The sequence below is a fragment of the Delphinus delphis genome, chromosome 5, assembly GCF_949987515.2.
Source record: "Delphinus delphis chromosome 5, mDelDel1.2, whole genome shotgun sequence".
In the NCBI taxonomy this organism is placed as follows: domain Eukaryota; kingdom Metazoa; phylum Chordata; class Mammalia; order Artiodactyla; family Delphinidae; genus Delphinus; species Delphinus delphis.
In genome coordinates, this window is record NC_082687.1 from 64,782,186 (window position 1) to 64,805,783 (window position 23,598).

The 23,598-nt window shown below is 35.9% G+C and overlaps 1 protein-coding gene across 12 annotated transcripts in view; it reads left to right on the plus strand.

Annotated features, from left to right (window-relative positions):
- Positions 1-23,598, plus strand: part of CLOCK (clock circadian regulator) — a 136,353-nt gene that overhangs the window by 49,565 nt on the left and 63,190 nt on the right. For 11 of the 12 annotated variants that reach the window (XR_009519559.1, XM_060012493.1, XM_060012497.1 and 8 more), the window contains 3 exons: positions 16,775-16,866; positions 18,935-19,018; positions 22,433-22,522. Coding sequence is in view for 11 of the 12 variants with exons in the window: in XM_060012493.1 (XP_059868476.1) it covers positions 22,476-22,522 (47 nt within the window). In the remaining variant the exon portion in view is untranslated. The remainder of the gene's footprint in view (positions 1-16,774; positions 16,867-18,934; positions 19,019-22,432; positions 22,523-23,598) is intronic. The other variant, XM_060012498.1, reaches the window with a different exon arrangement.

Sequence of the window (23,598 nt, forward strand, 5' to 3'; positions counted from 1 at the left end):
AGCAGTGAGTCAGTGTGTTAAAAAATAATAATAGTCAACTAAGGAACTTAATATGCTCATGTATTTTTGTTCATTTGAAAACTTTGAAAGTACATAGGTATAGAAAAGTGGGAATGGACAGTATATATATAAATCATCTATTGCAAAATCTTACAATTTAAACAGAGTGAATTTTATCTTAAATATAAATGTAGTTATAATAATTTTAGTGAAGAAAAAATAGTTCTTGGTGGTAGTTCTCTGAATAATCTGTGGTTCAGAATGCATCTAAATGTATTTGAACTAGTTTTCAGATGGTTGTGAACTTGCTTCACCTACTTGTCTGCACAAAAGCAACCTGGCAGTTTACTCAAGTTTTAATAGGTCAAAACAACTGTCTTTTTTATAAAGTGATTACACTGCAAGAAGAGGAATATTTGTGGCCTTGAAAATTGACATTTTTTGGTTGTATTTTATATGGATCTGGTGGCCTCATCAATGAGGTGTATGTCAAAACATTGTCATTATATTTATACATATTAATTGTAAGTTATTAAATATTTCATGAGCTGACCCTAAACCTATTTCGTAATACTACTTAATCAAATTTCTTAACAGGTTCCTGTAGATTTTTAGCACTAATAAAATTCTGTACTTCTTTTGGGTTGATATAATTCACTCGCTTTTTCTGGAGATCCATCTCAGAAATTTACATACACTTGCCTTTTAAAAACAAAACATTCCAGATCAGGAAACTTGCTCAGGCCTCTTAGATAGCCTCATCCACCAGAAGACAGACAGCAGGAGCAAGAAGAACTACAATCCTGCAGCCTGTGGAACAAAAAGCACATTCACAGAAAGATAGACAAGATGAAAAGGCAGAGGGCTATGTACCAGATGAAGGAACAAGATAAAACCCCAGAAAAACAAACCAAATGAAGTGGAGGTAGGCAACCTTCCAGAAAAAGAACTCAGAATAATGATAGTGAAGATGATCCAGGACCTCGGAAAAAGAATGGAGGCAAAGATTGAGAAGATGCAAGAAATGTTTAACGAAGACCTAGAAGAATGAAAGAACAAACAAACTGAGATGAACAATACAGTAACTGAAATGAAAACTACACTAGAAGGAATCAGTAGCAGAATAACTGAGGCAGAAGAACGGATAAGTGACCTGGAAGACAGAATGGTGGAATTCACTGCTGTGGAACAGAATAAAGAAAAGAAGAATGAAAAGAAATGAAGACAGCCTGAGAGACCTCTGGGACAACATTAAAAGCAACAACATTCACATTATAGGGGTCCCAGAAGGAGAAGAGAGAGAGAAAGGACCCGAGAAAATATTTGAAGAGATTATAGTCGAAACTTCCCTAACATGGGAAAGGAAATAGCCACCCTGGTCCAGGAAGTGCAGAGAGTCCCATACAGGATAAACCCAAGGAGAAACACGCTGAGACACATACTAATCAAATTGGCAAAAATTAAAGACAAAGAAAAATTATTGAAAGCAGCAAGGGAAAAACAACAAATAACATACAAGGGAACTCCCATAGATTAACAGCTGATCTCTCAGCAGAAACTCTACAAGCCAGAAGGGAGTGGCATGACATATTTAAAGTGATGAAAGGGAAGAACTTACAACCAAGATTACCCAGCAAGGATCTCATTCAGATTTGATGGAGAAATCAAAAGCTTTACAGACAAGCAAAAGTTAAGAGAATTCAGCACCACCAAACCAGCTCTACAACAAATAATAAGGAACTTCTCTAAGTAGGAAACACAAGAGAAGAAAAGGACCTACAAAAACAAACCCAAAACAATTAAAATAGTCATAGGAACATACATATCGATAATTACCTTAAACGTGAATGGATTAAATGCTCCAACCAAAAAACACAGGCTTGCTGAATGGATACAAAAACAAGACCCATATATATGCTGTCTGCAAGAGACCTACTACAGAACTAGGGACACATACAGACTGAAAGTGAGGGGTTGGAGAAAGGTATTCCATGCAAATGGAAATCAAAAGAAAGCTGGAGTAGCAATACTCATATAAGATAAAATGGACTTTAAAGTAAAGAATGTTACAAGAGACAAGGAAGGACACTACATAATGATCAAGGGATCAATCCAAGAAGAAGATATAACAATGATAAATATATATGCACCCAACATAGGAGCACCTCGATACATAAGGCAACTGCTAACAGCTATAAAAGAGGAAATCGACAGTAACACAATAATAGTGGGGGACTTTAAAACCTCACTTACACCAATGGACAGATCATCCAAACAAAATTAATAAGGAAACACAAGCTTTAAATGACACAATAGACCAGATAGACTTAATTGATATTTATAGGACATGCCATCCAAAAACAGCATATTACACTTTCTTCTCAAATGCACACAGAACATTCTCCAGGATAGATCACATCTTGGGTCACAAATCAAGCCTCAGTAAATTTAAGAAAATTGAAATTGTATCAAGCATCTTTTCTAACCACAACACTATGAGATTAGAAATCAATTACAGGGAAGAAAACGTAAAAAACACAGACACATGGAGGCTAAACAGTACGTTACTAAATAACCCAGAGATCACTGAAGAAATCAGAGGAAATCAAAAAATACCTAGAGACAAATGACAATGAAAACACGACGATCCAAAACCTATGGGATGCAGCAAAAGCAGTTCTAAGAGGAAAGTTTATAGCAATACAAACCTACCTCAAGAAACAAGAAAAATCTCAAATAAACAATCTGACTTTATACCTAAAGGAATTAGAGAAAGAAGGGAAAAAAAACCCCAAAGTTAGCATAAGGAAAGAAATCATAAAGATCAGAGCAGAAATAAATGAAATAGAAACAAAGAGAGCAATAGCAAAGATCAATAAAACTAAAAGCTGGTTCTTTGAGAAGATAAACACAAGTGATAAACCATTAGCCAGACTCATCAAGAAAAAGAGGGAGAGGACTGAAATTAATAAAATTAGACATGAAAAAGGAAGTTACAACAGACACCACAGAAATACAAAGCATCCTAAGAGACTATTGCAAGCAATTCTATGCCAATAAAGTGGACAACCTGGAAGAAATGGACAAATTTTAGAAAGGTATAACCTTCCAAGACTGAACCAGGAAGAAATAGAAAATATGAACAGACCAATCACAAGTAATGAAATTGAAACTGTGATTAAAAATCTTCCAGCAAACAGAAGTCCAGGACCTGACGGCTTCACAGGTGAATTCTATCAAACATTTAGAGAAGAGCTAACACCCATCCTTCTCAAACTCTTCCAAAAAATTGCAGAGGAAGGAACACTCCCGAACTCATTCAATGCGGCCATCATCACCCTGATACCAAAACCAGACAAAGATACGAAAAAAAAAAAGAAAATTACAGACCAATATCACTGATGAATACAGTTGCAAAAATTCTCAAAAAATACTAGCAGACAAGTGTGTGCTTCGGCCTCGGAACACACATCTATTATTAAAAAAATCCCCAAAAATCTTAAAACATCTTTTAAAAAACCAAAAAAAAATTTACAAAAAAAAAAAATACTAGCAGACAGAATCCAACAACACATTAAAAGGATCATACACCATGATCAAGTGGGATTTATCCCAGGGATGCAAGGATTCTTCAATATATGCAAATCAATCAATGTGATACACCATATTAACAAATTGAAGAATAAAAACCATATGATCGTCTCAATAGATGCAGGAAAAGCTTTTGACAAAACTCAAAAACCCATTTATGATAAAAGCTCTCTAGAAAGTGGGCATAGAGGGAACCTACCTCAACATAATGAAGGCCATATACGACTAACCCACAGCAAATGTCATTCTCAATGGTGAAAAACTGAAAGCATTTCCTCTAAGATCCAGAACAAGACCAGGATGTCCACTCTCACCACTCTTATTCAACATAGTTTTGGAAGTCCTAGCCACGCCAATCAGAGAAGAAAAAGAAATAAAAGGAATACAAATTGGAAAAGAAGTAACACTGTCACTGTTTGCAGATGACATGATACTATACATAGAGAATCCTAAAGATGCCACCAGAAAACTACTAGAGCTAATCAATAAATTTGGTAAAGTAGCAGGATACAAAATTAATGCACAGAAATCTCTTGCATTCCTATACACTAATGATGAAAAATCTGAAAGAGAAATTAAGGAAACACTTCCGTTTACCATTGCAACAAAAAGAATAAAATACCTAGGAGTAAACCTACCTAGAGAGCCAAAGACCTGTATGCAGAAAACTGTAAGACACTGATGAAAGAAATTAAAGATGATACAAACAGATGGAGAGATATATCATGTTTTTGGATTGGAAGAATCAACATTGTGAAAATGACTATACTACCTAAAGCAATCTACAGATTCATTGCAATCCCTATCAAATTACCAATGGCATTTTTTACAGGACTAGAACAAAAAATCTTAAAATTTGTATGGAGACACAAAAGACCCCGAATAGCCAAAGCAGTCTTCAGGGAAAAAAATGGAGCTGGAGGAATCAGGCTCCCTGACTTCAGACTATACTACAAAGCTACAGTAATCAAGACAATATCTTACTGGCACAAAAACAGAAACATAGATCAGTGGAACAGGATAGAAAGCCCAGAGATAAACCCACTCACCTATGGTCAACTAATCTATCACAGAGGAAGCAAGAATATACAATTGAGAAAAGACAGTCTCTTCAATAAGTGGTGCTGGGAAAACTGGACAGCTACATGTAAAAGAATGAAATTAGAACACTCCCTAACACCATATACAAAAATAAACTCAAAATGGATTAGAGACCTAAATGTAAGACCAGACACTATAAAACTCCTAATGGAAAACATAGGAAGAACACTCTTTGACATAAATCACAGCAAGATCTTTTTTGATCCACCTCCTAGAGTAATGGAAATAAAAACAAAAATAAACAAATGGGACCTAATGAAAGTTAAAAGCTTTTGCAAAGTAAAGGAAACTACAAACAAGACGAAAAGACAACCCTCAGAATGGGAGAAGATATTTGCAAATGAATGAACAGACAACGAATTAATCTCCAAAATATATAAACAGCTCATGCAACTCAATATTAAAGAAACAAACAACCCAATCCAAAAATGGGCAGAAGACCTAAGTAGACATTTCTCCAAAGAAGACATACAGATGGCCAACAAACACATGAAAAGCTGCTCAACATCACTAATTATTAGAGAATTGCAAATCAAATGTACAATGAGGTATCACCGCACACCAGTTAGAATGGGCATCATCAGAAAATCTACAAACAACAAATGCTGGAGAGGGTGTGGAGAAAAGGGAACCCTCTTGCACTGTTGATGGGAATGTAAATTGTTACAGCCACTATGGAGGTTCCTTAGAAAAACTAAAAATAGAATTACCATATGACCCAGCAATCCCACTACTGGGCATGTACCCAGAGAAAACCATAATTCAAAAAGACACATGCACCCCAGTGTTCTTTGCAGCAGTATTTACAATAGCCAGGTCATGGAAGCAACCTAAGTGTCCATCGATAGACGAATGGATAAAGAAGATGTGGTACATATGTACAATGGGATGTTACTCAGCCATAAAAAGGAACGAAATTGGGTCATTTTAGAGATGTGGATGAATCTGAAAACTGTCAGACAGAGTAGAATAAGTTAGAAAGAGAAAAACAAATATCGTATATTAACGCATATATGTGGATCCTAGAAAAATGGTACAGATGAACCAGTTTGCAGGGCAGAAATTGAAACACAGATGTAGAGAACAAATGTATGGACACCAGGGGGGTGAAAGCATTGCGGGGGGGTGGAGTGGTGGTGTGATGAATTGGGAGATTGGGATTGATATATATACTCTAATATGTATAAAATGGATAACCAATAAGAACCTGCTGTATAAAAAAAAATAAATTAAATTTAAAAAAAAACAAGAAATAACAAGAAAGTAATAATACCAGAGCAGAAAACAAGCTCTTCTCTAAAAACCAGAAGGGGAGCTTCTGTCTTCTCAATCCTGAAAAAGAAAAATAAAAAAATAAAGCATTCCACAAAGGCTGGGATTGATCAATCTTGTTTCGACATTTGTTTGATACTTATAAATTATGCCATTTTTGTATATGGTGTAGCCCATTAAATAATTGTCCAAAAAGGAAAGTATGCTCACATATTCATTTGGACGTTAAAACTTTTGCCATTCGGAAAAGTATCCATAGAGCCTGTTGCTTATAGCAATCAAGTTTGACCTTCAGTTGCAGTTGAACTCATGCAACTGGAATTCTCATCTACATTATTTTTCAATTCCCTTGAAGAAACATGAAAGGAAAAGATAGTTCAGATAGTTATGAACTTCTGAATGGTGATATAGTCTTTTATGTGTTGATAGATCAAATTATTTAACGTTTATCCCCAAAAGATACTTTGTGTTCACCAAAGAGATTTCTTGGGTCATGGGATGTGGTAGGCGGAATAATGGCCTTTCAAAGATGTCCATATCCTACATTGCTGGAAACTGTGACTATGTTAGGTTAAATGACCTTATAATGGGAAGATTGTCTTGGATTATCTGGGTGGGCCCAGTGTAATCAGAAGGGTATTAATAAGGGAAGAGGGAAGCAAAAGAGATGGCAGCCTGAGGAGGACTTGGTCTGCTGATGGATTTGAAGATTGAGGAGATCCATGAGCCAAGGAATGCAGGCAGCCTCTAGAAGATTGTAAAGGCAGGGAAACACATTTTTCTGTTCAAGTTTCCAGAAAGAAATGCAGCCCTGCTGGCACCTTGAGTTTAGCCCAGTAAGACCTGTGTTGGACTCTGACCTACAGAACTGGGAGATAATAAATTTGTGTTGTTTTCTTCCATTAAGGTTGTAGTAATTTGTTACAGCAGCCACAGGAAACTAATACATGGTACCTCTGTTTAGTTTTCCACTAACATGCGTTTTACATGTTGATTAATTGAATCCTAATGTGAATGACAATGTGATTTCCTGCAAAGATCAATTTTAGTTTAGTATACTAAGAAATCATTTGTGTTGATAATATGCTGGACACTGATGGGCAGACCTTTGTGTACCCAGGGATCTTTAGTTTCTCCTTCACAGGAATGGTGACATGTTTAGTGTGGCCAGAGAATAAGGAGTATGTATACAGTGAAGGTGGAGTGGGAGATGAGGCTGGAGAGAGAGAATGAAGCTAGAAAGGAAAATTGGTGTCTTATAATGTGGCAGAGCAAGTGATCTTCAGAAGCCATGGTTTCCTTCCACCTGTTCTTTAATATTTGTGTTATTTGTGCCTCTATTAGTAAATGCTGTAAATAAGTTGGAATTATAAGATGTTTTTATTATCAGCTTGACTTTAGCTGTATTAGAGTTGTAAGCAGGTTGCATTTTGCCACAGAATGGCTCATGGAATGGCTTATCTATATGTTAAATATACAAAGGAATCAATGGTAAAAAGGAAGCCTAGAGTTTAGACAAACATGAAAAAGAATTGTTTCTGATAAGGAATAATGAACAACCTGACCAACAGAGACTGTTACTATCTCAACCTGACCAACAGAGACTGTTACTATCTCTGATGTCCCCTGACCATCTCAGATAAACTTGCCTTGCTCCTTCGTACCTTTTATGGGATGAGAAACTGTAAGTACTTAGCAACGATTAGGAGGCTAGGACAGGTTAAAAAAAAAAAAAGACATAGACATAAATAAATAAATTAGAGCTATATGGCCAGTTAGAAAAAAATGCTTGTGGTTTTTTTTTTTTTTTTGATGGGTTTGAATCAAGCAGATCACATGCTATCCTAGACCTTGTGTGAGATTCAGAGGGATAAAGTGCTTGAAATTGAAAATATGGAGGGGGGGCGTGTGATTATTGCTAATGGTGAATTCTAGAGTAACTCCAGGGGAATGAGTGGGAGGTAAGTGCAGGATTGTTGGAGGAGAGGAGGTCAGGGAATTGACTGGCCAAGATGTTGGGAGGATCATTTATGTAGATATCAAAATCAAAAACAACTACAAAAGAGGTATTGGAGAGAGACAGCCCTCAGAGAAAGAGGGCTTATTCTGGGGAGTTATGAATGCTTACAACAAGCAAATGGAAATAACTGATATAGTCTGGGGGCATGAGATTCAAAGCTGGGGGATTTAGGGAGGGAGAGAAAGAATAATTCAGAAATGACAATGAGGCCCTCACACCAGGGCCTTGACATGTGAGACATGGGAGAGAAGAACAGCTATCACTTGAAAGGCCTGGAGATAGAGCAGAACTCCTGGAGGAGAGCAAGAGATCTGTTGGTGCAGGAAACGTGAAGCGAGTGTACAACAGCAATATTGAGGAAGTAGGATATTTTGCTAATGGTATACTGTGAGTTCCAGAGGACACAATGAAAGGATTTTGGAAATTGGGAAAGAAAGGGGAAAGGGGTCAATGTGGGGATATACAGAGTATATAGGGACAAGAGTCTAGGTGAAGGGGGGTGACCTGAGAGTCTTGGACCTCTCTTGGTGACTGAAATAAAAGGAAAGTAGGGCATAACAGGATTAGTCCTGGTGGTTTCCTAGGTAGATTATTGTAAATATGGAGGGAGAGAGGGTTTGGGAAAGGCAGATTTATCAAGAGCAGCCAGAGATTTTAGACCTGTATTAAATTTCTGTTGTCATAGAACAAGAAACTTAGAAACTACCACAAACTTAATGGCTTAAAACAGTACAAATTTATTATCTTACTCTTCTGCAGCTTAGAAGTTCCACAAGGGTCTCATTGGGCTAAAAGCAAGGCGTCAGTAGGGCTGCATTCCTTTCTGGAAGCTTCAGAGGAGAATGTTTCCTTGTGTTTTCAAGCTTCTAGAAGCTGCCCCTATTCCTTGGCTTGTGGCTCTTCTTTCACCATCAAAACCAGCAACACTGCATCCTTCTGACTTTTCTGTCTCACAGCTCTCTGACCACAGCCAGGAAAGGTCTTCTGCTTTTAAAGACTCATGTGATTTCATTGGACCACCCAGATAATCGAGCATAAACTACTCATCTCAAAATCTTTAACCTTGATCGCACCTGCATAGTCCTTTTTTGAAACATATTCACAGGTTTCAGGGATTAGGGCGTGGCCCATTTAGTGGGGCCTTTATTCTGCCTACCACAGGGTCCCGTCTTCCTGTGGATACTAGTGTGAGGCCTGGTGCAGGGTGGTATAGGTTCAGGGTTACAGTACATGGTTCAGTGTGTAGTTCACATTGAGACTCAAGCTTGGGCTCTTCCTGCAGCTTTAGATCTTTTATGGGGCTCATTTGAGGCTGGGGACAGTCTCAGGCCTCAGTCTTATCTCAAAAAAGGGTTAAGGTGCTCATGTATTCTGTGGACCAGATCAGTCCATCACATGAAGAGGGAGCTCAGACATTATTTGAATTTGAATAATTGCAGTAGTCTTGTGTGCCACTAAGAGAGCTGTATTAATTTTTCAGTTTTTGTTTACTTAATGAGGCTTCAAAAATACCTCACGTCTAGACATCTGACAGTCTAGAATTTTGGTAGCATTTGATGTTTGTATTGAGCAAGCATCTTCTTTGGTTCTAAGAGGTCTGGTTCATGAGACTTTGGTGTGAGGTGTGTTTCTTGTTCTTACTGTCAATTTTAAATTTAAGTTGGTCTTAGAAACTGCTGTAGAGTCAAGAATGTTTTTCATCTTGCTAATATTTTATATAGAGGTGGACTAATGTTCCCATTCAGTATTGAATAAATTGAGAACTGTTACATTTCATCTTTACTCATACACTAAATAATTAATTTTAGAAGTATTTCAGTCTTTTTTTGTAAGTTAAAATTGTTCTCTTAGAAATACTTACCTTTTTAGCTATAATACAAACAGTAATCTGCAGAAGCAAGTTTGAATTTTTCATAAATGGTGATAAATATAGTTAAGGATTGTTGGGTTTTGTATTATGCCAGTCAATTAAATTTCAGCACTACTTTTAATTAATGTTAATAGATCCATCCGTCCCAGAAAGATCTGTGATATCAGATTGAACTAACCTAAATTCCAAAGTAGGTCAGTGGGTCAATAGGTTATTAGGTTAGAAAAGGGTTTATTGTGGTTTCCATTTTTTAAGCCCAGGTTCTTTGAGTTAAACCTTTTTAATGAATAATTTAAAAATTATCAATAATTAGATGAAATTTAAAGTTTTTTTCTTTAAGTTACATGAAGAGTGCATAGGAAAATAGTCTCTGTTATTCATGTTTTTTAATAGTAATGTGTTACTTTGTTACTGATGTTTTGTTCTCTGGAATGGATAACATGTATCTTATGTTCTTATGGTAGCCAGGACTCTAGTATTGGACAATTAAAAGAAAACATTCAAAAGGCAGAAGTTAAGTTTTTCTGATTATAAAATAATACATGTTCTTGGAAAAATTTTAGAAAGTGCTAAAGAAAAACTAAAAATGGAAAAAATCCATAAGCAAATTACTCAGGAATAACAACAGTTGGTACTGAAACATATTTGGATTTATGTTTGATACATTTTAATGCCACTGTTAACTGCTGTTGGATGTTTAAATCTTCCAAGCTTTACTATTTTAAATAATAGTGCAATGAATATAAAACTTTGGTTACATCTCTGATTATTTCCTTTTTTTTCAAAATGAAATTACTAGGTCAAAGGACGTAAGTGCTTGAATTATTGACACTTCTCATCAAACTTTTTTTAAGAAAGGGAGTCCTAATTTACTCTCTTAAAGCATTGTTCAGTGTCTATTTCATATCTCCATCACCAAACTTATCAAACTGTTATTAAATGTAATAGACACTTTAGAGTCACTTTCTTCTCCACAGTGCAATGTTGGCATTGTCAACTTCTTAAAGCACTCTTTTCCTTTAATTTTACTGACAAATAATCCTTCCTGGCTTTCTTCTATATCTTTGGTCCTTTTCCATCTAGTTGATACTATTATTAACACTAATCATACTTAAAATTTATTGAGCATTTGCTGTTTTCTATATACTGTCCAAACGTGTAACATAGTTAATCCTCAAAAGAACTGTATGTGGTAGGTACTACTATTATCTCCATTTTAGAAATGAAAAAACTGATGCACAGAGATTTAGTGACTAGTCTCAGACTCACAGCTAATAAAGGGGCTGATCCATAATTCACACCCAGGAAATGTTTCTAGAGCCATTTCTTTACATTGTTGCTCTGCCGCCTCCCCATTTTACTAGCTACTCTTCTGCCTGTCTGTAAAATATTAATTTTTCATCAGGTTTCAGTCTTAGCCATTTTTTCCCTAATTTTATATGTTTTTCCTAGAGAAGCCCATCTAATCATTATCTTTAATTTACCTATTTACGTCGATGGCTCCTACTTTACATCTTTACCCAGTTCTTTCCTGAATGCCAAACCCACATTTCCAACTGCCTACTGGACATTTTTCCTCTTGTATGTCCCATAGATATCTTAAACATAACATGTCCGAAACTGAATCCATCATTAAAAGTGTTTGTGAGGTATTTGTTACATAGTGATTAAGAGCATAGCTCAGGCTAAACTGTCAGGGTTCCTATCTTAGCTTTACTGCTTATCTTGGCCAGCTTACCTGTTCTCTTTGTGTTTCAGTTTCCTCATCTGTAAAATGGAGATAATAATAGAGCCTACCTCATATGATTGTTGAGTCTTAAATGAGAGAAAACTTTAAAGAATGCCCAATACGTAGTAAATGTTCAATAAATGTTAGCCACTGCTTTCAACATCTTTCCCTCTCACTACCCTCCAACTTACTCCTCCTGTGTTACCTGTCAACCCACAGATGTGTCCAAGCCAAAATTTGAGTGATACTCTTGACTGCTTCCTGCCCCCAGCTTCTGTTAATCAGTCACCAGATTCTGTCTAGTCATCTCAGGATCTATTAAAATTCCTATATTTCTTTTTATAATTTCTGCTTCTGTATTATTTTACCTGAACTATTATAGTGCTCTGCTTCTACTAGTCTCTCTAATTCTAGTCGAGCCTACTTCCATTCCATTCTCTGTGTTGTAGCCAGTATGATGGTTCAAAAGAACAAATGTCTATTAATGTCACTTTCCTGCTTAAAACCTTTCAATGTCTTTGTTGAGGGGGCGGAGGTGTTGGGAGTTACCTTCATGTGACCTTTCATGATCTGCTCACCTCACCATTATCATCTCTTACAACAACCTCTGTTACCCCCTGTCCTTAGGTTTTTGCCCTAATCATACGAAACTACTTGTAGTATTCTAAAATCACAGTTCCTTCTCATGTCTCCAGACCTTTGCATATACTGTTCTTTTGGCATAGATCAAATTTCTCTATCTCTTTGCCTGGTGAACTGTTATTTTATTCTTGAGATCTCAGCTTACGTATCAGTTCTCCAGGAGGCTTCTTTAACTTCTTTGTCACTCCCAGTGTGTTCAGAGAGCACTTTGTGGGTTCTCTGGGAAGTGCCTCAAATGTAGTGGCTGTGTCTATTTCACTGTTTCCAAACTACAGTCAGCGTCGTATCGGACACTTACTTGTATTGGTACTCAGTAAATATTTGCTGAATGATAAATATATGAAGTAGAATTTTTAAGGAATCACTAATATTTAACTATAATATGTTTTTACTTAAGTTTCTTTGATTTCTAGCCAGGAATAATTTTTACATTTATTAGCCATTTGTTTTCTTCGTGGCTCCTCGTTTAGTTATACTCTTTGTTGTTTGTTTGTTTGTTTTTAGCTGGGTTTTAACCTTTTTTCAGATAACTTTTAGAGACCCTTATATGGTAAAAATATTAACCTTTTGAAGTGCTGCAAATATTTAGGCCTTTTATTTTGGCTTTAAGGGGGGAGTTTCCATTTGTGTTTATTTGGTTAATAATTGGTGTCTCTATATATTATTATCCTTTAGTCTTCACAACAGTTGCCTTAGGTAAGAAATCTGAGGCTTAGGATAACTAAGTAAATTGTCCAAAGATTTTCATCCATGCTTTTCTGGCTGTAAACTCATGGTCTTAACTTCTATACTTACTCCTCCAGCATGCTGGATTTGTTAGGTGCTTTAATTCTGACGAGTAACTCGATCCCAAAGTACTTAAAACCAAGTAGGGCAGTAGGATATGCTTCTTAATTTTGCTTCATGCACATTTTAGGAATTAAGTTCTATTGCTCCGGTGTTTTTGACTCAGACCTCTTCCTTTTATTTGAGTCTGTAATCTCCAGGGATTTTTTTCTTGTTGCCATCAAAAAAATCCCTTTTTTGTACTCAAAAATACCCCCTCTTTTTTTTTGCTATCTAAAATATCCCTCCTTCTTGCTGTCATATTATATATACAGCAGATTCTTGGTGTTTTAAAAAAATTCTAGAATGGACATTGGATGGGTCAAGCAAAGTCAATGAGGGTAAAGTTTTGCATTAACTTTGGTGTGGCAAGGTTGGGTTGGTCTTGGTTAATTCAGTTATTCACAATGATTATTGAGTTTTTAGTATTTGTCAAATATTCTGACAGGTCCTAATAATAGATGAAGAAGTGAAGCTTCACTCCTGCTTCGAAGGAGCTCATGATTTAGAAGAATGTTAAGAATGAGAATGTTATAGTGATATCTCAGTTCTACAATGAGAAATAGTAAGAATACAGCAATTCCTGATTTTCCTTGTTAGTGAAAACATTTCTATCCGAAACTGACAAGTTCCTGAAGTTCCTTCCACACCAGAAATTTTACTTTTTGATTAAATTTATTCCTAAGTGTTTTATCCTTTTAATGCTCCTATAGATGACATTGTTTTCTTAATTTCCTTTTCAGATTGTTTGTTGTTAGTGTATACAGAAATGCAACTGATCTTTGTATATTTACTTTGTGTCCTGCTATTTTTTTTTTTTTTTTTTTTTTTTTGCGGTACGCGGGCCTCTCACTGTTGTGGCCTCTCCCGTTGCGGAGCACAGGCTCTGGACGTGCAGGCTCAGCGGCCATGGCTCACGGGCCCAGCCGCTACGTGGCATGTGGGATCTTCCTGGACCGGGGCATGAACCCGTGTCCCCTGCATCGGCAGGCGGACTCTCAACCACTGCGCCACCAGGGAAGCCCCCTGTGTCCTGCTATTTGATGTTTATTAGCTCTAACAGTTTTTTTTTGCTAGACTCTTTAGGGCTCTCTACATATAAGATCATGTCATCTGCGAAGAGAGATAATTTTACTTCAAACTTTCCAATTTTGATTTCTTTCACTTCTTGCTTAATTGTTCTAGATAGTACTGTGTTGAATACAGGTAGCGAGAGTGGCCATCCCTGCCTTGTTCCTCTAATCTTAGAGGAAAAGCTTTCAATTTTTCACTGTTGAGTGTGATGTTAGCTGTGGAGCTTTTCATATATGGCTTTTATTATCTTGAGAAAATTGCTATCTATCTCTTGTTTATTTAGTGTTTTTACCATGAAAAGGTATTGAATTATGTCAGATGCTTTTTCTGCATTAATTGATATGATCGTGTGATTTTAATACTTTGTTCCTTAATGTGGTGTGTCACATTAACTGATTTTTGTATGTAGAACCGTCCTTGTACCCCAAGGATAAATCCCACTTGGTCATGGTGTATGATCCTTTTAATATGCTATTAAATTTGGTTTGTTAATATTTTGTTGAGAATTTTTGCATATATATTTATCAGGGATATTGTAGTTTTTCCTTGTGGAGTCTGTCTGGCTTTGGTGTCAAGGTAATGTTGGCTTCATAAAATAAGCTTGGAGGTGTTCCTTTCCCTTCAGTTTTTTGGAGGGGTTTGAGCAGGATTGGTGCTAATTAATTCTTCTTTACATGTTTGGTATAATTCTTCAGTGAATGTTTGGTCCTGGCTTTTCTTTGTTGGGAGGTTTTTGATTACTGATTCAATTTTCTTATTAGTTATAGGTATGCTAAGATTTTCTATTTCTTCATGATTCAGTCTCGATAGGTTTTATATTTCTAGGAATTTATCTGTTTCCTCTAGATTATCCAGTTTATTGGCATTTAATTGTTCATGATAGTTTATTATGATCCTTTGTATTACTTGGTATCAGTTGTAATGTTTCCTCTTTTTGTTGTTCTTTGCTAAAAACACTTTTTTTCTGTTGTTTTATTTATGCTCTATTTTGTTTCTGCTTTAATCTTTATTATTTCCTTCCTTCTGCTAACTTTGGGCTTTTTCTGGTTCCTTGAGGTATAAAGTTAGGTTCTTTATATTTGATATCTTTCTTCTTTTTTAATGTAGTATTTACCACTATAAACTTCCCTCTTAATGATGCTTTTGCTGCATCCCATAAGTTTTGATGTTTTGTGCTTTTGTCTCAAAATATTTTCTAATTTCCATTTTGATTTCTTCTTTGACCCATTGATTGTTCAAGAATGTGTTTAATTTCTACATGTTTTGAATTTTCCAGTTTACCTTATACTACTGATTTCTAGTTTTATTCCATTGTGGTCAGAAAAGATATTTGATAAAGCATTTCAATCTTCTTAAATTTGTTAAGACTTGTTTTGCTCCCTGATGTGATCCATCCTGGTGAATGTCCCCTGTGCATTTAAAGAAAATGTGTATTCTGCTCCTGTTGGGTGGAATGTTCTGTTAAGTCCATTGGTCTTTAGTGTTGTTCAAGCCATCCGTTTTCTTATTGACCTTCTCTGTCTAGGGTTCTGTCCATTATTGAAACTGGGGTATTGAAATTTCCTACTATTACTGTGTTGTTGTCTGTTCCTCAGTTCAGTTCTGTCAATCTTTGCTACAAATATTTGGGTGCTTTGATGTTGGGTGTATATATATCTATAATTGTTATATCTTCCTGATAAATTTGACCGTTTTATTGTATAATGTTCTTTTTGTCTCTTGTGACAGTTTTTTACTTAAAGTCTATTTTGTCTGATGTAAGTATGGCCATTTGTGCTTTCTTGGTTACCATTTGCATGGAATATCTTTTTCCAGTCTTTTAGTCTCTGTGTGTCCTTAAATCTAAAGTGAGTCTTGTAGATAGCATGTAGTTGGATCTTGTTTTTTTATCCGTTTACCTACTTTGTCTTTTGACTGGCAACTTTAATTCATTTGCATTTAAAGTAATTACTGACAGGGAAGGACTTATTGTTATTTTGTTCATTGTTTTTGTCTGTCTTGTAGCATTTTGTCACTTTTTTCCTGTCTTGTCTTCCTTTGTGTTTCATTGTTTTCTTTTAGTGACATGCTTTGATTCTTTTCTCATTTCCTTTTGTGTATCCTGTATAGATGTTTTCTTTGTGCTTACCATGGGTCTACACAAAACATCTTATAGATTTAACAATCTATTTTAAGCTGATAACAATTTAACTTCAAAAACTCTACTCTTTTACTTCTCTCCCCCACCACACTTTATCTCCATCACAAATTGCATCTTTTTGTATTCATTATATATGAGTATTCATTAACACATATGTGTGTATTCATTAACATATTTTCATAGCTATACTTATTTTTATACTTTTGTCTTTTAACTTCTATAGTAGAATTAAAAGTAACTGTTGTAGTTTTTTTATTTTTAAGTTATTTTCTTTTAGAGACAATTTATAGAGTTTAGCATTTGTTATATATTGGTTTGGCCAAAAAGTTCATTTGGGTTTTTCCATAAGATATTACAGGAAAACCCAAACAAACATTTTGGCAAACCCAATACATTTTTGTGACAAAGTTATAAATTTTGTTATGTTTCAAAATTATTTTGAAACCTTCTTCATGATAAATGTCCATATAAGTTGAGTAAATCTAACACATTTTTTTCTGGTTTAAACAGAATTCTGAGACTGATGGTCAGCCATACAGAAGAATACATTGAACTTACAGTTTTCTGAAGAATCAGTTCAAAAGATCCCCAAAATACAAAAGGTAATGAAAGGGTTGTATCTTGGAATGTACTTTGAAATGACACTTGCCCAGGAAAATGGGAATTACAACCAACCTAAGAGAAAAGATTTGAAGGTACTGACATTAAGAATTTCCTCAATGAGGACTTCCCCGGTGGCACAGTGGTTAAGAATCCTCCTGCCAAGGCAGGGGACACGGGTTCGAGCCCTGCTCCGGGAAGATCCCACATGCCGCGGAGCAACTAAGCCCGTGTGCCACAACTACTGAGCCTGCGCTCTAGACCCCGAGAGCCACAACTACTGAAGCCTGTGCGCCTAGAGCCCGTGCTCCACAACAAGAGAAGCCACACTGCAACGAAGAGTAGCCCCCGCTTACCGCAACTAGAGAAAACCCGCGCACAGCAAAGAAGACTCAACACAGCCAAAAACAAATAAATAAATTTATTAAAAAAAAAAAAAAAAAAAAGAATTTCCTCAGTGAAATGTCCCAACATGATATCCTTAAAATAAAGTTCACAGATCCCATCCTTAAATATGAGCTGTAGCCAAAGATCACTGGACATTTTAGGAAAGCCTCTTTTGTGAGAGTCAAAGACCAAACCAAAATAGAAAATACCAAGTTAGGGGAAATGGAGACCAGATAGGCAGGTAAAAATGGAAAGAAACACAAAACTGTCATTTAATAGTTTGAGAAATAAGAAGAGATGCTAAATCCATGAACATGAGAGAGAAAAAAATAAGAAATGAAATCAGAAATGGAAAACTCAATGGAAGGGCTAAAAAATGATACTGATGTTGAAAGTAAAGCAAAGAGAAAATGGGAGAGAAAAGATAAGAAAATTGGGGAAACTGTCCAGGATCTCCAATGTTAAAAAAAATAGGAGCTCTAGAAAGAGAATAGAGGGACTAGAGGGGAGAAATACAGAATAGTGAATGATTCAGCAAAACTCTCCAGAAATTAGAGGACACACATTTACAGGTCGAAAGAGCCCATAGAGTGACCAATGCAGATATGAAAATTAGTCCAAAATAGGGCATATACCTGTTAAATTTTGTTAAACATAAAACTACATCTCTGATAGTTTAGTCCAAGATCTTTTCTCTACTTTTCCAGCCAGTTGATAGACATGCTATATTTAAAAGAGAGATAAAGGAAGAGCTTCCAGAATAAGAAAAATAATAGGTCACATATAAGGGATCAGTAATCAGAATGGCTTTGAACTTCTTTCTTCTTCTTTTTTTTTTTTTTTTTTTTTTTTTTGTGGTATGCGGGCCTCTCACTATTGCAGCCTCTCCTGTTGCGGAGCACAGGCTCTGGACGCACAGGCTCAGCGGCCATGGCTCATGGGCCCAGCCGCTCCGTGGCATGTGGGATCCTCCCGGACCGGGTCACGAACCCGTGTCCCCTGCATTGGCAGGTGGACTCTCAACCACTGCGCCACCAGGGAAGCCCGGCTTTGGACTTCTTGATCCCACACTGGAAACTAGAAGACAGTGGAGAAGGGTGTCTCCACTGAAGATAGAAGGGAAAAATGATTTTCCTTCATAATTCTGAGGGAAAAATGATTTCCAACTCAGTATTCAGAATCTAGCTAGACTGTTAATTAAGGATAGACCAATGTTAGTTTTAGATTTGTGATGTCTCAAAAAAATTTATCTGCTATGTTTCCTTTCTTGGGCAGTTAATGTAGGAGGTACTCAACAAAAATAAACAAGTAAACTAAAAAAAAATGAAGCCGTAGGAAGAAACAGGGAATGCAACTTACGTAGAGACCCAGGAAATCACCAAGATGATAGTGAAGAGTGATCCCAAGATTATAGCTGGTCACCAATTATAGTTATCCATTCCCAGTAGGAGTAGGTCAGAAGGTGCCAGGAGAAATAGCTGCAAAAGATTAAATTGGTAGAATCTGTAATGTATTTGAAGATATTAAGAGTAGATTTAGACAAGAGTTTAGGGCTGAATTGTAGATAAGTATTCAGAAAACCAGGTAAATAACAAAACAAAACAATGATTAACTCTAGGGAAAACTATTCCAAAAAACAAATTGTAGTATACCATATGGCTTAACTGTGAATTGTATTTACAGAGTCATAATAATGTTAACTCTGGATATAACCACCTAGCCAAAATCACGGTATTGGAAATTTGGGCAAGCGTGCGTGTATATGAGGTAAGGATGGGGGAGTCAAAGCTAAATTATTATTTTTTATAGTGGAATTCGGTAGATGATGGCTTAAAAAAAAAGACACTTTAGAGAGCAAAAGCAAGCACTTTTAATAATTACATTGGGGACAGCTCAAATAAATTGGGAGTGTATAGGCATCCTACCTAAAATAGAATCAAGAAGTAATAAAGTAAAAGTTATTAGAGATAGGGAGTTAACTACCAAGGGAAACAGTTAAAGAGATGAAAGTGGTTGAAAGTAGGAAATGCGGATCAGAAGACTTCTGATTTTTTAAAAAGTCTTGTAAAACGGGATACTTTAAACTCTGAACAGGTATACATTTGTGAAAATAAACACTTAAGTTTTAAAATGAGAGAGCGGAATGAATTAAAGATGTTGAAACACCAACTGTACACAACTCTGACAAGTGGTTTTTCTGTGAAAGGGAGCAGAAAAGGAGGGCCATTCCTGAAGGGGGTTGCTGGGTCGAGGAAGTTTTTGTCTGTTTTGTTTGTTTTTTAAGGTAAAATACTAAGATGTTGATCAGAATATTCCAGTTATAGAGGGAGAAATTAGTGATGTAGAAATGGAAAGCTTTGAGAAGTGACAGCAGGTGGGACTCAGAGGACAAGATACTGATACTGCATAATTTATTTTTAATGCAGAATGTGTTATATTGTATGTAAGAGTTCTTTTCCAAAGAAGGAGTGCCAAGCACTGAGATTTTCTGTTAATTATGTGTAATGTTGCATGCTGCATTTAAAACATACCTGCTTCCATATTTTGCGAAGTTTGAATTGCTTAGAAGGTTTGTTAGTTAATACCTGCGCATGTGATAAATGTTTTAAAACTTGTTTTTAAAATGATGTTTATAAAAAAAAAATGCCATCCTGCCCTCCACTGTGATAAAATAGTAATGTGGTGCTTACTCAGCTGGGAATTCATATCATTGAATGACTTTGAGCTCAAGTTGCTTAAGTAAAGGAGCATTTGATTCCTAGCAGTAACTTGATCCTTTATCATTTAATTTGTAACTGATCCTTTTAAAGACAGATTATTTCATACCATAGTGGTCTATTAATATCAATATTTAAGAAAAATGACTTTTAATAATATTTAATCTGTATTAGACCATCTCCTTGCTGTGAGTAGGGACATCGCATGCCTTCTAAAAATGACTCCTTAGAATCCATGCCATGAGCAAGTGTGACTCTGCCTAGTCTTTTTTGTGCTGAAAGTGTGAGTCCTAGGATAGACCCCACACAAGACCTTTGGCTGCTCCCACATTACCACTTTGTCTTGTTAAAGTTAATTCAACACCATGTAAAGAAGTCAAGAGGAATCTCCTAACAGTTGCTTTAGAGTACTTAATTGGGCCTATTTCACTTCTTCCTTTATCTTTCCCTTAAACATAGCATGCCTATCAGTTGGCTGGAAAAGTAGAGGAAAGATCTTGGACTGAACTATCAGAGATGTAGTTTTATGTTGTTCGGTTAGCTGGGCAACAGATAGTGTTTGGAAAAATATTGTTAACCAACAATAGTAAAGTAGCTTAATAAAGCATCAGTCTATCTTCTAAAGCGTTTTGGATTCACTTCCCTTATAGTCAGCATGGCCTCTCCTATATAGTATAAGTTCTTATTCTTGGGGTCCTTTTTTCCCTCTAGTTTGCCCTATTTCTACCTTCTGATAATTAAACAAGCATATACTTGCTGCCATATAAGGCTCAGATCTGGTCTTTTAACTTTAAACTGAAACTGTTCTTTTTTTAATCCACTCAAATTGGCTGTGTTACCTTTGCACTGTTCTTTCTGTTCTAGTGATAGAACCAACCTCTGTTATTACCATGATGCTAACTAAGTATGTCTGTTAGACCAGAGGGCTGTACAGGGGTGATCTTTAAAGTCTCTTCTAACTCTAAAATTCTATAATTTTCTGTTCCATCTGCTGATGTTGACCCAGACACTTAAAGTCACTATTTTATCCTGGAGTTAGTTCTTTTTATTTTTCCTGACTCCCCTCACTCATTATCTTTTAAGAACTCTCAGCCCTTCACAGTTCTGCTTCTGCAGCCATAACCACATGGGCAACCCAGCATCATTTATCCAGAGTTATTCTCTCTTCCTTTCATGAATGTACATTTAAAAACAATGATAGAGTATTACAGAGTCTCATGTCCTTTAATATTCTCTCATTTAGTTAGAGTTACACAATAATTTACACTATTTTCTAAACTTTAATTAAAAAATAATTCTTGTGCCTCAAAACTGTTAGGATATTTATTAGAGTTAAGGTGGTTATTCAATATTTAACTCATGACTATCAGATGTAAGTATCTTATATGGGTAAAACCTGCTTTATACTTTAGCAAAACTGTATAGAATATAGAGAGATAAATTTTAGGCTTATGACTGAGTTTTAAAGCAGTAAATTTTAATCCCTTCAGTGTGAGTATGAAACTTCATAATAAGGCTCTTCTCTGCTTGACTTGCCTTCACCCCTTTACCACTCCTGTTGTCTCTCACTTTATGCTCTAGTAATTAAAACTTTCAGTTGTAATATGCCTACATTTTTCTCTAAAGAGAAAACTCTCTCAAATATGACGCTCTCTCATAAATGCCTGTGCCTTTGCAAATCACTTTTCTTGTGGCTTAGAATCCCTTCAGCTATTACCTCTTCCTGTCCTTTAGTCTGTTATTTCTCAAACTTAAATGGTCATACAAATCACATGAAGACCTTGTTAAAATGTAGATTTTGCTTCAGTGGGACTAGAGTTGGGATCAAGATTCTGTATTTTAACAAGCTCTCAGATGATGATCTCTGGAGCACATTTTCAGTAACAAGAATCTAGACTGCCTAACAAACTCACTGTCATCAAGAATATTTCCTCTGACTGCCCCCCCCACCAATATACCTTCATCATCCCTTTTATTATAATTATTTAGTTATCCATCTCCCTCTTTAATTGCAGATTTTTGCCTATAGTGATGGTGTCTCTCATCCTTCTATTTCCAAAGCTAACTATACTGTTTAACAGAAAGTAGGCTTTCAGCAAATGTTTATTGCCCATTAGCTGGTGTTATTATAACCTACTTACATAGGCTTACATATGTAGCCTACGTAGTCTAATATATATACTGAATATTAAGAGTGGCTTTTTAATTTCCACTATTTTGTTATAGAAAGAAAATGAATTATGGTCTTCAATTTTTGTTCCCCTGTAGTCCTTTTTTTAAAAGGAAAAAAAGCCTCAAATGTGCCTCAGCTAAGTATATTTGCTTGAAAATAATGTTATAGCCTTCAGTAGAAACAAAAACATTTTGAAGTCTCTATGAAAACATAGTATTTCTCAAACTACTGTGTTTGTAGACATAAGTTTTTTAGAAAACTAATGACCATTTATTTTTCTTTCCACCCAAGGAGAAGTACAAATGTCTACTACAAGACGAAAACGTAATATGTTATGTTGTTTACCGTAAGCTGTAGTAAAATGAGCTCACTTGTTGACAGGTATGTTTTTAGAGACTTGTTTATTTTGAATTATATAAAGCTATTTAAAAAATTCACTGTTAGAGTAATGGTCTATATCAAACTGATAAAAGGAGTATTATGCTTAACCATAATTACTGTTCCATTTACCTTCTGTACCGAGCAAATTTCATGTAATAGTAAGTAAGGTATATTATCTAGAGCCAAAGTCAACAGCATGTGGCTTGTGTTCTGAATGGATCTTGAACTGTAATTCTGAGCGATCTGGTCAGAACTGCTCTGAAATAAATTATGACAATTGCAGATGTTTGCTTGGCGCTTTGTGGGATCATCTGTCTCCTTATCTGTTGGTTCTAACTTCAGCCCTTTAAGCACCTTAGCATTTGTGACTCATGAGAGTTGACTCTAATTAGGATTTCATTAGTTGAAATTATAATCTTTAAATATTACTATTGGGAAAAGGATGGGCCTCCTTGTTTCTTTGATTTAAAGACTATTTTTTTACATTTTAACATGTCTGACATTGGGATTCATCTTACAATTGGCTTATCATAGTTTAATTGGTGGCATTGTTTTCTTTCTCAGTGGCACATAAAATAGTAAGTCTTATAGTCAGTGGTGTCTTAAATTTGATGAAACACAGTACCAGTTTTTAAAAAATACCTGCTCTTTGACAGCTAATGTACAGAGCACTTTTTATGTCTTACTTCATTTAACTTCACAATAATTCCATGAGAATTTACAGATGAGGAGTCTATAGGCCAGAGAGGTTAAATAACTCGTTTAAAGTCACATAGTAAGTAATAAGGTGGAGTTATGACCTGTATTGGTCTGACACTAAAGTTCCTATAGTTCCTGTGCTTTTATTATAGTGTAATGTGTGATTCTTCCATAGGGGATTCTTTAAGAGTTTTGTAGCTAGAGTTGTGCACAGAAGTGACTTTGACATCTAGGGACAGCTTTCCTCCCTTTTCTGTGAGGTAAATAGTGAAGGTATGTACTCTATCAGAGCTTAAGACTTAAGGGGCAAGGAGTTTCCTCAGGGAGGCCTGCCTGCCACTGCCATGGATGTGGGCTGTGCCGTAGTTTCAGGTGAA